Source organism: Sorex fumeus, unplaced genomic scaffold (genome assembly GCF_029834395.1).
Source record: "Sorex fumeus unplaced genomic scaffold, SorFum_2.1 ptg000024l, whole genome shotgun sequence".
In the NCBI taxonomy this organism is placed as follows: Eukaryota; Metazoa; Chordata; class Mammalia; order Eulipotyphla; family Soricidae; genus Sorex; species Sorex fumeus.
In genome coordinates, this window is record NW_026606081.1 from 16,428,699 (window position 1) to 16,444,337 (window position 15,639).

A 15,639-nucleotide genomic window follows, 5' to 3' on the forward strand; every position below is an offset into this window, starting at 1 on the left:
CAAAGTTATAACTTCCATGCATCGCTTTCTCTAAATGTTAATAAAGAAACTAAATGTTAAACTGATTCAAGTTATCTATAATAAAAATGGGAAATCAATTCATTAACTTGTACTCGTGCTTAAAAATAAATCATCACAAAACAGGCAATTTCCTCCCTATGTGATAAAGATTTCAAAAGTAAAACTAGTGTTTCTCTAATCAATAGAAAATAATACATACTTGGTAACAGTCAAGTCTAGAAGAGAAATAACACAAAGGGAGCCAGCTAGGTTTCAGGTTAACGAGTGACAAGGAAGTGTCTTTTTATTGTTATTGCCTCAGTAGCTGAAGCATTTATTTTATCCCGCTGTTGGCCATCGTCTGAGCTCGGCACACGCCCTTCCCTTTCACCAGGAAGGGTGCTCCTTTGTAAGTAGCCACACACTCCGCGTTTGTGTGAAGATCAGGCTGGATCTGCTCCCAAATCTTCTTCTTGGGATTGAGCTCCTTGTCAGGTTCTCCTATTAGGGGGAAAAAATACAATTAACATCCAATTAATAAACCGTCCAGAGAGACTTCTAGTGTCTTGGTTAACAAATCCTGATCTTAAGAAGAGATCAACATTTTAACACTGTATTTTTTTTAACATCAACAGTTCATATTCTGGTGAAATAATAATTTGTCATTTCTAGAGAATGTTAAAGTATTTTCCCATGGGAGGCCCCAATATATTATCTCTACTATCATCATAATTATTGGGACTCATAAAAAAGCTCAATGAATCTATTTCCAAACTAGAGAGATAGCACAGCGGTAGGGCGTTTGCCTTGCACGCAGCCAACATGGCCGACCCGAGTTCGATTCCTCCGCCCCTCTCGGAGAGCCCGGCAAGCTACCGAGAGTATCTCGCCCGCACGGCAGAGCCTGGCAAGCTCCCCATGACATATTCAATATGCCAAACACAGTAACAACAAAGTCTCCAATGGAGACGTTACTGGGCCCGCTCGAGCAAATCGATGATCAATGGGAGGGCCTTTACTTTTACTTTACTTTTACTGCAGACTTATTGTACTATTACATATTACATATATATACTATTACATATATAAGAAAAAAACAGAAATGGGAGCATAATTTGATATGTATTAGTTTTATGTATGCCAGAAGCAATTCATGCTTTACTATATATTTCAAAGTACAAAATAAATTACTAGCTCACTCACATTATGTCCAAAAGATTCCTTATTAATACTGGTGCTGTTAAGCATTCTAGAAGGTGATGACTCCTATGGGTTTCTGCTGTCCATTGCACTTGGGGCCATACAGAGCCCCCGAGGAGACAAGGACTAGCACTTTCTAAATACCAGAAATACGTATTGTTGCAGCAATTCACACAACTATTATACATAAATCGAAACTGGGGTCTAGAGAAGGTAAGCTGTTCAAGTTATCAACTTGGACCAGGATTTGATACCAAAGCGCACGATCAACTGCTTCCTGGAAACCTTATGCTTTAGGAAAGAACCAATTAATCCTCCTATGCGTGAGGAAAGCCACGCACACCCTCTCTGAATAGTGCTCACACTATAAAGCTACAATCAGAATACAAATACATTCTAAATTTAATCTGTCAGGCTTACATATAACCAATATACCAAGCAATCTTCTATGGAATAATAAGAAAGTAAAGCAAAGCTTAATGTAACATTCCCGGGGCTAGAGATAAGACTAAATTTGAAATGAAGAATCAGTTCAACAAACAAATTGCATGCTCCATTTCTCTAGTTATTTGTCTTTTGATTTCTTTTTCATCTTATGAAGTTCTTTTTTTTTTAATATAAATGATCTTTATTCTCCATCTGCCAAGCATCCTTTCTCTTCCACTTCAAAGATACTTGAAACTATGTCACACACCATGAATCTTCAAGTCTTTAAAGGATTTTATCAGAGAAAATCAGCAAAATGAAAGAAGATTCCTTTTTGATTATTAAAATAATAAGTTTTAATTTTAAAGAGTTTTCTCCATACCCTAAAGTAAAAGCACATGCAGGTATATTATTAGGTAGGCTCTAAGAATGGTATTTCCCCATCTCAGAAATTGAATTCACAGCAATTCATTTGTTCTACAGTCATATCATATGCCTCTACTGTGCAGGTATTAGATATGTAATTAACAAGACAAAATTGCTGTTTTACATAACTGGTGCATTTCTGGTGCAGATGTTAGTTGAGCTTAATATGCCATACACTGAATTGATGTTAAACTCAAATTTTACGAGCATTACTTTGATTTAAAAGAAAAAAAAACTTACATAATGATAATAAACACTTACCAGGGAAAGCATCAAAAGTGATTCTGTCTCCAGGGACAGACCCATTAGGAGGAGCCAAGATCTCGACTTTCTCTGGTGAGCTGGCGCACATCACCATGGCCTGAGACAGCACTCCCCTCATTTTCGCAGGTTTGAGGTTACAAAGTAAAACCACCATCCGATTTTGCATCTATGAAACATAAGCTGGTGACTAAAGAGAGACACTCATAAAATGAGCATTATCACTATCACTTGTATGTCTAATATGCTAAACTTATCTTTGTCTACGTATTCCAAGCTTCCTACTGTTACAAAGCCATACATGAAAAAAAAAAAAATTCCAAGAGCATTGGAATTAAAAGAGCTGACGTAAAATACTCAGTGTTCTTAATACTCACTGAACAACTCACTAAATATGACCAGAGATTTGGGTCTGAATTTCAGATGCTCTGTATTAGCAATAGAATTATAAACAGATAATCTTACCTTTACCTCACAAAATAAAATGATATTGAACTTAAGGAAATGTCACAAGGATTAATCATAGCAGGCATAAAAAGTATTTAACATAGATTTGCACTAAAATAAGTTCACATTACTGTAACCATGTGAAACGGTAACAAATATATATATATATTTTTAATAACTAAAAGCACAAAAATTTTTTTATATGTATTTGGTAATTTTCAATAATAAACAAGATTCAATGCCTAGTTATTTAACAATTCAAGCATTATTTATGTTGTAGGCTATTTCTATAATTTGTTACAGAACTGGAAAAAATTTTATTTAACTGTCAAAAGTTGGTGTGTCTAGAATAAGGAACAGTTATTAAAATTATTTCAGTAGGTTTAAAATAAGAGGCAGGAGAATTAGTTCTGCAGGGGAAAAAATTAAAAAGAAGAAGCGCCATAAAAGATGATTTTATAAATGTTATGTGCAAATTTATCTCCAATTTTATCCCAAAATTATACAATTAAAAAAAGTGGGGACAAGACATATTCAGAAGGTCCCAGGGTTTGGAGATCTTACTCAGTAAAACTACTCCAAACAATTTGAAAATGCCATGTACATCTCAACCTTACGTAAGAAAAACAGGCTACCAAGAAACAATCCTTACGGATCAGATGACTGTGTTTGACCATTAAATCCGAAAAACATACAAACTCAACAGGTGACCTAAACAATAATACATAAAAAAATTAAATTAAAAATTTTGAAAAAAGAAAAAAGCTCAAAAGCTAGTATGCAAAGTAAGGGGATGAGTGTCACTGGCCTTGGAGAACTCTTACTGACACTGTCATGAGAGGCTGGACAGAGATGTACATACAGCTTCGTTTATAGATGTGAATGGCAGTGTCTCCAAAAAAGAAACTAAATTCCGAGAACAGAAAGAATCAAGTCCCAGTGAGAAGGAGTTTCTCCAATCTGAGCTTGCTCATAATCAGTTGGTCCTTTCTGTAGGATAACATTGATTTGTCCTTTCCGCCTTGCCACAGGGAGCTTAGGTTTATTGGGTTACTCCCTTCACAGTGCTCCCATCCCTGTTTACTTGTAACCTCCTGTGCTCTATTAACTTGTAAATATTTTTCTCTTTTCCTTAAGTCCTTTGCATAGTTAATTCAGAGCAATGTCCTTTTTGTATGGACACAGAAAGACAGTTAAAGGTATGCTTTTGTAACTTGGGAGTTAATTGACTCCAAGATAATATTACCCCTGGGCATCTGTTCTCTTGACTTAAGCCTCAGTTGCCCTTTGTTCCTAGGTCCCCAAAAGCAGGGTACCGAGGAGAGACTGGATAGATCCTGGGAAAGCAGTGAGCTACCCTGGTATCGAAAAGGGTCTTGCCAAAATGCCGTAATTCTTAACTGTAAGTTAAGAGCATGGTCATGGACAAATTCTGTCATGATCCAAAAAGTAATAACTGGATTCGGACTCTGCTAGGATTGGGAATGGGATCCGGCCAGAGCACTGTAGTCTGAGTCTGAGGCAAGAGGTCCCCAGGAGAGCCACCCTCTAAGCTCAATGTAAGAGCTTACTGTGTCCATAACAAAATAACTATTAAGAAGTAGAATTAAGATGTTAATTAAGAAGTTAAGTTATTGGACTAAGGAGAGGAAGAACACCCCTAGGTGGTATTTCAGCCCTTGAACCTGATTGGTGATCAGGAAGGGCTTTTGATACGTTGATTGTGCTACCTGGTGTGGTGTGGTGGCTACCCGCAATGTGGGGAGTTGAAGAGAGAGGAGAGAGACCAGGACAGCAAGATGGAGCACAGAGAGAGGAGCAAGGAGGTCAGAGGGAGAAAAACGTAGGGGAAGAATGCAAAAGCAGGCGCATAGAGAAGCAAGAGACATGGCTGTGAGAGGGAGCGTGGAGAGATAAGTGGGAGACAAGGGGGAGGAATGAGGGGCGTAGTGAGACTGCAACAGGAGCGTGGGGAGAATGGAATAAATGGCAACCCAGCTTGGCCCTCGTTTCCTCTTCGTCTGCTCAGGGCACAGGCTACGAGAGGGAGAGCCGCAGGGGCTTTCCCTAGAGACCCGGAGATTTTACACTTTCCTTTAGGGCTTCTTTTTCTGTAGGATTCATTATATTTAACCCAACCAATATTGGTTCGTATAAGGTCAGAAGATAACAAAGGGATGTGGATAAGGCAAAGTAATTTTATTTGCACAGATTACCTGTTCAAGAGGTACATGATTCACCAGACCACTGACAACTGTCCTCGGGGTCACTTCTCCAACATCTACTTCTTCTACATATAGAGAATCTGCATCAGGGTGCTTCTTGGCAGTGATGATACAACCAATTCGAAGATCCAGACGGGAAACATCTACTGGCTTAGAGTCAGCATTTCCTGCTGCTGGTTGCTGTTTTTTTTCCTTTTTCTCTCCTAAAAATATTTATAAATGAGTAAATATGGAGATAAAATTAAAATAAAAATATACTATAAAGATACCTCAGAGCATTGATTCTCATTAGCTTAGAAGAATTTGTCTTCCTTCATTGAAGTTTAAAAAAATAGAGAAAGAAAGAATTGTCCTAGCCAAACATTTTGAGCCCTATTTTAGCTATTGTTTTTTCTGTTGAATAGCTATCTCGATTTCTAGTTGAAGACTGAACAGAAGGGACCAAGCGTGTGTCATGGGCCAAATTCAATCCACCGCTTTTCTCCCAAAGTATCCTCAGAGCCTAGCCAGTCTACCTAGTTATGGATTCCCCATGGTTTGTTGGCACTACAGCAGCGTTGTGCAGTTTTGCTCAATACTTTAGGGCATCCAAAGCCTAACACAGTAACAGAGTGACACTTTACAGATCTGCCCTTCCCTAAACATCCTAATTTTTACCTTCCATTCATTTTTAATCTACACATTACAATTTGAACTTTGATTTCTATACCACTATTACAAAAGAAAATGCTGACATTATATGATAATCCAGTTAGGAGTCAAATAAACCATCAGGTTATAAATACCTTTCTTTTCAGTTTTCTCTTTCACCTTTTTTTCTTCTCCTCTCCCCCCTTCCTTTATCTGTTCTTTAGGACCAGGCGGCATGGCTGTCACTGAGACAGACTGAATCCTCTTTTCAGAAACTGTACCATTACTTTGCAGTGGAGTACCAGATGGAAATGGTATTTGTTTCACTAAAAAAAAAAAAAAAAAAAAAAAAAAAAAGACAATGACACTTTATTAAACTAGGATGAAAACTATAGATCTATTGTAAATGTACATTTGTCAAAACAGAATTCACAACAGAATTCACTATAGTTGATAGTCTACTAGATTATAAAAAGGCTACCAAGAAAATAATAATCACAATAAAATAAAGGATTCTTATTAATCAATAATGTCTAATGTGACAAAATTCCCTCTCAAGAGCCCAGCAAGCTACCGAGAGTATCTCACCCGCACAGCAAAGCCTGGCAAGCTATCCGTGACACATTCGCTATGCCAAACACAGTTACAACAAGTCTTACAATGGAGACGTTACTGGGACCACTCGAGCAAATGGATTAACAATGAAAGGACAGTGCTACAGTGACAAAATTACAGTAAACAATAATGGCTAATATCTATGATACAGAGCCTTACATACTGTTCAAAATGCTATATATGAACTAATAAATGCACTAAGAAATAAGTTCTTTTCACAGTCCCACTTATGTAAAATTTAAAATAGTAGCTCATCACACAGATGGTGAGTAGTAGAATAAGAATTTACACTCAAGCAGTCTGCCTGTAAAGACCATTCTCTCATGGTTTGGTGTGTTTTAGTAATTACTCACTTAGACTTTCATTACTGAACAATCAAGTGGGAAAGCATTTTTGTTCTTTTCAAAGAGGAGTTATTTCTACTCAGAATTAACAGAGACACAACATTAATGACCCACAATTCTACATCAAAGGGACAAAACAGTGGGGAGAATCAGAAACCGTTGGTCTAGGCCCAGGAGACAGGAGCAGGGTTCGGGCTATGTTCAGCATTACTGGCCCTCGGAGGACCATCAGAAACTACCCAGGGTCCCCGGGGCCTAGAGCAGCTCCAAGCCAGCAGCAATTCCTGGCACTGAAGGTCCCAAGCAGCGCAAGAGCCACAGGGCCAAGCACTCAACTGCTGACCCGGTGGGCCAAGTCCTGCCAGGAGTGGCTCCTGGGTCCCCCGTCCTCCCCAACAACAAAATCACCCTCTCACATTCAGTGAGCAGATCTCTGTCCTGCTGCAGAGATCATGAATATGGGACTATACAACCTTGTGAAAGATACTGATTTGAGCTAGGATTAAATTTGGCTTAGATTTTAGCCAATACTCCAACTACTCTGCTAAGGCTTATTTTTAAGTTCTCCAGAGATTAATGCTTCTTTTAGTAATGTGAAGGCCTATCTTCCCCATTCTATGTTTCTTCATTAGACATACAGAATTCAACACATCAATTCCGTTCATTGGTTTATTTTAGCCTTTCATTAATAAGATCAGAATGTAAGAGTTTAATGTCTAAAAGGCAATCCTCAAGAGCTGTGACAAATAAAAAGCAGTTTTATAGTATTGATATTTTAACTGGTTGTTTAACTCTGTATCTGATTCCAAATTTCATAGTTTTACAAATATCAATTAGTTTCAAATTTTCCAGTCACAACATTTTCTGCTCTTAAGTTTTCAATTTACCTATTATCGGTCCTTACTTTTACTTATTTAAGAATAGACTCGTACTGGAGCATTCCAAATAACTCACTGACAGAACAAAAACAGAGGCCTTTACTATACTTGAGCCATCTTAACTCATCCACAGAGATTTTCTACAATGAATGATCAGAGGCATTCCTGTGTGGTATGCTGCAATCACAGATATGCTACTACTATTATTTTATGGTCTCAGTTAATCTAGATTAAAAAGTCCATAATTAAAGTCTTATGTAATAGTTGAACGATAATAATTACAGACAATGAACACAATTTTGAATAAATTAGGATAAACCTAAATAAATGTTAACTGAACATTATTATGGCTTTTTTCAATAACTATTCCCTGAAATAAGGGAGCAAAAGCTCAGGATGTCAAGCCTCAGCTTTGCCATACAAGGGGTGACCTGGCCAAGACCATTTTCTGTCTTCACACCTCCCTTCCCACGTGAGTAAAGGAAGGTGAACGCATAATGGCTGCTGAGGGAATGGGAGAAAACTCAAGCATAATACCCAACAATAAACAGTAGAAGAAACTATTTCTCGATATTATCACCTCCATTCTGAATTTCTGCCTGAATCAGCTCCTGTTTCAAATCTTCAATTTCTTTCTTCAATTTGGCATTTTCAACACGAAGTTTCTTCTCTTCTCTCAAAGTCGCTTGTAAAACTAGAACCAAAAGAATCCAACTGAGACACAACTGTCTCTTAAAAAGCTCCTTATCAATAGTCACAATAAACATGTACAGGATAACGTTTTACTAGGTCTTCTATATCTATTTAGTATTTATTAAAATAACTTGATAGTTAAAAGAGAAAAGGGGGAAAAACAGTGAAATAATGGAAAAGGCTTTGTGAGTCATTTTCCATCTTCCATCATTATAGTTATAATAAAGGGCAATGACAATTTAGAAGCTAGATTCAAAATATTACTGGTAAATAAACTGTATGACATACAAGGACAAGTTATAAATCTAATAACGAAACCATCTCCATTTCCATTTTTCTAGTTATTAACATAACAGAAACGAAATCTTCCTCTTTTCTTCCTAACACTTGTCAACTTGAGCAGCTCAATCAATTACATAGTGCCTAAGCTTTTCTCCAGATATGTATGTGTTAAACTTTGGTGTGATATGTACATATAAGCAACAGAGTAAATGTTAAAGAAATTCTCAATGGCAACGTACTCCGGGTGCTTTCAAAGTCTATGGGAGCACTTCCGGTTGTCACAAAAGAAAAAAAAAAAAAAACAAGAGCCAACACTGGCATTACTAGGCAGGGTTGACACTGGATACTCCTGCAGAACGAAGAGGCGCCTCATGTCGGTCGACTTTGCTGCCACCAACTGTATATCTGCACAGGTGTAGTACTGCAATTATTCCTGCTTTTGTCTTACTTTATAAACATATAAACATACAGTATTCTTAGTTATTTTCTTCCCTTTTTTGGACTACAACCAGAGTGCTCAGGGCTTACTTCTGATGGCTTGGAGGACCCTGTGTGGTGTCAGGGATCAAACCTGGGTGACCAATACACAAGAAAGGTACCTGACCTGCTGTACTATCTTTCTAGCCCCAGACATATTCTTAAACATTTTTTAAAAATCATATTTTAAATTTTCTAGACATAACTTAGTCTGCACAAACTCTGACCTAAGGAGTCATCCATTATCCTGAGGCCCCAGGGCAGCGTGCTGGTAGAGTGCATGTATTCCAAGTCAATAAAACATGACTCACACAGCTGCTGGGGTCTACACTGTTGACACAAAGGCAGACGACACGCCTTCCTGCCACAACACCTCTTGCACTCTTGAAGACTCCATGAACGTGAGCCATGGAACATCGACTGCTAACATATGCCAAGCAGTTCTGCTGAGTGTCTTCTTAGTTTTCCTCTGCATTACTCAGAGGATTGTATATAAGTACTTTGGAACTAAATATAAAGGTAGGTTATTTTAAAGAAATATTTTCTCTCAAGACAGTAGAAAGTTTTATGAAATAGTGATTAAAAAAAAGGACAATGAAACCACAAATCACCAGGATAAATCATCAACAAATTTAAATGACAAAGGTGAAGAATAAGGATTCAAGAGCGTCGTTATTTTAATTTGGTGAGATTCTGTTTCTTTTTGGCCATACTTGGAAGGAAATATTCCTGGCAGTGCTCTGGGAACTATATGGGTACCTCGAATTGAACCTCAGTCGGCTATGTGCAAGGAAGTGCCTACCCTAAGTATTATATCTCGGGCCCCTACTTTAATTTATTAATTAGAAAATTGAAATGCTGGTCAAGATGGTAAAAAAAAATCCTGGTGAAAAACAGACAGAAATCAGTTTATAACATATCATATCACAAAGAAGCAACTGATGATCAGGATCTCTTAAATTTACCAATGGAAAGAAATTAAGTGTTTTTTCAAAAATCAAATGAGCCAAAGAGTTAGTACTTGGGCTATAGTGTTTGTCTACCATGCAGCTGACCAGGTTCAATCTTGGCTACTATAGCGCCAGCAGTGATACCTAAGCGCAGAGCTAAGAGTCAAGCCTGAGCACTACTGGATGTGACCCACCAAAAAACAAAAACAGAGGAGCCCTCTGAGAGACAGTCAGGAGTCACGGCTCTCGCCTCCCACGCAGTTGGCCCCAGTGCAATCCCTGGTATCACAGGGTCCTGCAGATGCTGCCAGGTAGCCAGGGTGACCCCCGCACAGCGGGGTTCTTGCAGCACTTGAATCCTTGAGTCCTCACATGGAACCTGCAGCCATGTTGGCTGGCCAAAAATTTCTGGGAACAGCTCCTGAGACCAAGTATGACTGTGAGCACCCTACAAATCAATCAGAATTTTCATAGCAGAAACTCAAATGTTTTTTGACTACATCAGAGTAATTTCTATATACAGAGTGAAAAATTTAAAATTCATTTCAGAAAATGCCTTAGTAAATTTAGTACTGGAGCAATAGCACAGCGGTAGGGCATTTGCCTTGCAAGCAGCCAACATGGCCGACTGGAGTTCGATTCCTCCGCCCCTCTCGGAGAGCCCGGCAAGCTACTGAGAGTATCTCACCCGCACGGCACAGCCTGGCAAGCTACCCGTGATGTATTAGATATGCCAAAACACAGTAACAACAACGTCTCCAATGGAGACGTTACTGGGCCCGCTCGAGCAAATTGATGAACAATGGGAGGACCATGACCGCAACCATGACCGTGACAAAATTTAGTACTAAAGTAAAATCCTTTTCTATACAACCTTGGTAGAGGAGATGAGTTTAAATATGACTCACCCAATTTTTGCAATTTCTAATTTAATTCTATACCAATTTACTTTAAACATCTTCCTTCAGCAGTCTTAAACTGATACTTTTTCTCTACGTAGTCACTGCAAACTAATTCTAATTTTTCTTAATCACAGTTATTTCAAAAACAAGATATTAAAAAAATCTAAATCTGCAATCAAGTAATGACTAATAATTTTTGTGGTAAGCATTTTTTTATTATCAACACATGAATTCATTAATTATATCCGTATGAAATCCTAAATGCCTTACTTGCTTTCTCCTTAAGAAGAGAAACTTGCTGCTTGAGATACTCAATAATCTGATCTGCCTCTGCACCTTTCTGCTCCAGTCTCTTCAGAACAGCATCATTAGTTGCCATTTTCAACAAGAAACGGCAGAAAATCCTAAGTGAGAAAATAAAAGGGATAAATAATACTATAAAAGAAACAAATTTATTGTACAAATCACCAGTAAAGCTCTCTGAAAGGAGAAACATGTTATACCATCACAGAATATATTAGAAAACACTTGTCACAGGTGGAGAAACAAACTGAATAGGTAGAAATCTACGAAGACTACTTGATACCTGTAACCGTTTGGAAGAGGAAATCTATTTTTCCCTGAAGGCAGGAATCATGCCATTCAACCACACTTTAGGGTAGAAAGTTAAAACAACCAAAAAAATTACAATGCAGTTCTGGAGAGGTAGTACAGTGCATAAAGCCACATCAGGTTTGACCCCCTGCACCACATATGGTGCCAGGAACACAACAGCTGGGATTTAGTTCCTGAGCACAGCTGGGTGTGTCCCCAGAACCAAAGCCATGGGAATACTGACTATGTTTTTGCATAATTTGTAGCTTTTACATCTCAGGTCAAAAAAAATCATAATAGTGATATGGATATGAAATTACACTTTAGAAAAAAAATCAGTAAATTTGCAACAGATATGAAAAATACATTAATTGAAAAATAATTTTTACAGATTTCTTAAGCAGGTGCAGAAACTCATCTTGCTGAAAGAACAGGATATTGAATTCAGGTACCGACTTTTACACAAAAACCAATTTTTATATGTAAGCCAAGTTTGGAAGATAGAGATACAAATTGCAGTCCAAGAAAAACGTATTTTAAAAAAATTATCAGCAGCATTTATAAGATGGGGAGGTAGAAAGCTAGGTCTAGAGGACACAAGTATGGTCTATATATATATAGCAAATGTTTTAGCCTGCTCTAAATATTACAAAACTAAATTTGCGAAAGACTATTCCATTGAGATGGCAAATCTATTACCTCTGAGGGTTACAAATATGAATTAAATCAAAAGTCATCTTCTCTTCATTCTTGAAACATGACAGTTCTTTTCTGTCCGGCCTAGATTCATGGGCACTGCAGTCTCCCCACACCGGTCAGGCAGGTTCTGTCAGCTCCTGGGGGCAGACTAGGCTGAGCACTCCCCCCTGACATTCATCAATGTGCTCCCAGTAAGTATCTTAAACTCATAACCCCAATTTTACCTACAGCCCCTGATTATAGTCAGGTTATGAACTTAGAGTAGAAGAAAGGTAAGGGTGCTCTTTATTCTGGGGAAACAAAGTAACCAAGCAATTTTTAAAAGTGGGCTGTGTTCAAGGCCCCTTTCCTTATTACTGGCCTAACACTGCTTAGAGCTGAGACGCATCGTTTACCATCCAGCTCAGTGCTCACTCCAATACCGTCTGCCAACTGCTCCACTCAAAATTGTTGAACAAGTAAAAGCTGAATTTCCAAAATGTTTAGCTTCTTTAGTTTCCTCAGAACTCTTAATATGCTAATATACATATGGTTTCTCATTATTATGAGGATTGAATAACAGGGTAGATAATATCTGGAGAGGCATTATCAGGGACTATCCAACTGCTTTATATAGATCACCTGTGAATACTATAATCATCTCTATAAAGCATAGAGGAAAACTTAAATTAAAGTTAACTCTTCTCAGATCATATGCCCAGTCAGTAAATAAGGACTAAGATATGTCTGATCTAGGAGATATTAAATATCAAAGTTTTACTCATCCAATCTGGAAATAGCTTGAACACCCATCAACCACTAAACAGATAAATAATAGCAATATATCATTCAATGGAGGTACTATTCAGCCTTCAAGAGAAGCAAGCACTGATCTATTTAACAACCGAGAGTATCTCGCCCGCACGGCAGACTCTGGCAAGCTCCCCGTGACGTATTCGATATGCCAAACACAGTAACAACAAAGTCTCCAATGGAGATGTTACTGGGCCCGCTCGAGCAAATCGACGAACAACGGGAGGACAGTGACAGTGACAGATGAACCTTAAAGAGCGCCTTTTTAGTGGGGGCTGAGGAAAGCCACACTTGGGCATGGGGCTCTAGCTGGGGGGTCACTCCCAACTATACTGGGAATAAGGGGGTACTGGGATTGAGATGACTAGAGAGCTCAACAAGCTGGAGTGTATGAGGTTGGCTTCTTAAAGCCAAAAGCAGTAATTTCTCCAAAATACTGAATCAGGAAGTACTTCCGAATACCAGCCAAGGAACCCCTGGCAGTTCTTCAAACTCTGATTCTCTGAAAGGTATGAAAGTGTGCATTTAGAAAATGCAGTAATCTTATTGAGACAGACTACAGAACAACTGCACACAAAGCAATCACAAATATAACATTGTGCAAGGAAAAAAAAAAGCAGTACTCTGGGCATGTTTCTGATGTTTAGATGGTGAGAAAATCAATTCCTTGACTTTTTTTGGGGGAGTGGGGGGTAGGAGCCTCCCTAACAGTGAGGGCAGGGGGTTACTCCCCAGGGTACTCAGCCTTAAGGAAAGGACGGCTCAATGGCAATGAGATTGGGCCCCACCTGTCTGGGAGTTATCAGGGCCACTTCTCCTCCCCCTTTACTAATTAAAATAATTATGAACATTTCAGATAAAAGATTTCTGGAAAAGCATGGTCTAAATTATTCTGCCTTTATACTTTGTTCTTCTTAATACCTCATTATCATATTTCATCAACCCCTACCTCAAATCGTAGTCAGGTGAAGATGATCTTATCAAATAAATGAACTTAGACTACATCTAATAACTAAAACATATACTTCAGAGGACCTGTAATTAACTTTAGATAAAGACTTCCTGTTCCAGTGCTCAATGTTAAAATCAAATAAAAACAAATCTATCGCTTTGGAATGAAAATTTTCGGTGTCACCAATTACAAAATGACTCCAGTCACAAGATGCTCTGTATTTTACATACCGCGAAAGAAAAGACAAACCAAACAACAACTTAGGGGGTGGGGTGCTCTCTCGGTGGTCGGGGGCAACTGCCTCGCATGCACAGGCCCCCAGCCCTGCTGCTGCACCACTGGGCGTGGCTAGGGGGCCCAGCAGAGCAGCGCACAGGGCAGTGGCCCGTCCCCCCCACCCCCTCCGACTCTGAGCACTGCTGGGCCTTATTAAACAAGCTGACCCGGCGAGCTGAAGATCATGGGGCGTTGTACCTGAGCCCAGCGTGAGGGACACCACCGCCACCCCAACACCACACCTATCGAACCAACGCAACAGGCGTAAGCAGTCACACCCATATTACCACCGAGCAGACGGTCTCCTGACATTTAGTCACTCTAAAAAATACGTAGGTTTGGGGGGTTTGTAGCTGTTCCGGGGCCACATCCAGTAGAGCTGGGGTTACTCCTGACCCTGTGCTCAGGGGACAGACTCTAGCCTCCTGCGTGCAAACCCAAGCACTAGGCCTCTTGGGCGCTTTCCTGCTCCAACAGGGTTTTTTTTTTTTTTTCATGTTTGTTTTTAACCTTACCCCAGGCCTTTATCTGAGTTTCTGAGTTTCTACACAGTAACTTTTCACTCTAGTGTCAGGTCGTTCCTAAAGGATATTGAAAATGAAAAATTAAACTCCACAAACAGCACTGCAAACTCTGCGGCTGGCTGAACATGTATGCCACGTTCAAGGCAAAACCCGCAGCTTCCCACTGCTCTTACCACCCGATCGGGCCCCTCCGACCCACTCCCTGCGGTGGGGCTGGTTTCAACTCTGCACCCGCACCCACGGCGCTCCTCCTCCCGCTTCCTACCCCAGGCCACACAACTCCCGCGGGCACCCCGACTTCAACAGGGAAAGCACAGGACACGCTCGGCCACGGACCTGGGGACACTGCTGGATGCGCAAAAGTCCCACGGAATAAGCTCAGAGAAACCCAAATTAGCTCAAATCAGCTCCTCGGCGCTCTAAGCTCAAATAAGCTCCGAGGGCCGTGCAAAGACCCCAGGACGCGGCCACGCGTTTAACCTGGGATGGTCAACTCCAGCTGGCCACCCGGCGTGGGCAGGCCCCGGCGGGCCTGCACCGCAGCCCCCTGCCCGGGCCGATCGCGCCCCCCGCCCCCACCCGGGGCGCCCGAGCCCCCCCGGGACTGCGAGAGCCCCTGCCAGGGCCCTGCTGGTCGGGGCCCAGCCCTGCACGCCCGGGCACACCCGCAGGCCTCGCCCCGCGCCCCTAGCGCGCCGGGAGGGGCGCATGAGCACGCCCCCACTCTGCCCCGGGACCCTCCTCGAGCGCCACTCACATGGGGCGAGGGGCACCACAGCCGCGGACAGCCTCCGCCGGCGCAATGGCCTCCCGCGCGCCGCGCCGCGAGCAAGGACCCCGCCGGGTTGTCCCCGCAGAACGCCTGAGCCTATCACAGTTTCCACGCCTCCCCCTCCCCCTCTGCTTTCGCCCCGTTTTCCGTGAGCACCCACGTCACACTCCCTGCCTGCCAACTCCTCGAAGAGTCGCGCCGCCACGCAGCCTCTCCGCTGAGCTCGCCGCCCGGTCCCCGCCGCGCTGGGCGCCGGGCTGGACGGCCCCCGGCG

The 15,639-nt window shown here is 40.9% G+C and overlaps 1 protein-coding gene across 1 annotated transcript; it reads right to left on the reverse strand.

The window, feature by feature from the left end:
* Positions 1-286: 286 nt before the first annotated feature.
* On the reverse strand, positions 287-15,455 carry AIMP1 (aminoacyl tRNA synthetase complex interacting multifunctional protein 1). Its single transcript, XM_056114125.1, has 7 exons — positions 15,351-15,455; positions 11,027-11,160; positions 8,033-8,146; positions 5,771-5,941; positions 4,977-5,188; positions 2,314-2,482; positions 287-501 (listed from the first exon to the last, which is right to left on the reverse strand). Coding segments are annotated over exons 1-7 (969 nt in total). The 5' UTR covers positions 15,353-15,455; the 3' UTR covers positions 287-334.
* Between the last annotated feature and the right edge of the window lie 184 nt (positions 15,456-15,639).

Coding starts and splice junctions, on each gene's coding strand:
- AIMP1 (XM_056114125.1), bottom strand. Junction 8,147..11,026: donor TCTTCTTAAGGAGAAAGCAA/GTAAGGCATTTA, acceptor TTTTGGTTCTAG/TTTTACAAGCGACTTTGAGA. Junction 2,483..4,976: donor ATCATGTACCTCTTGAACAG/GTAATCTGTGCA, acceptor TATGTTTCATAG/ATGCAAAATCGGATGGTGGT.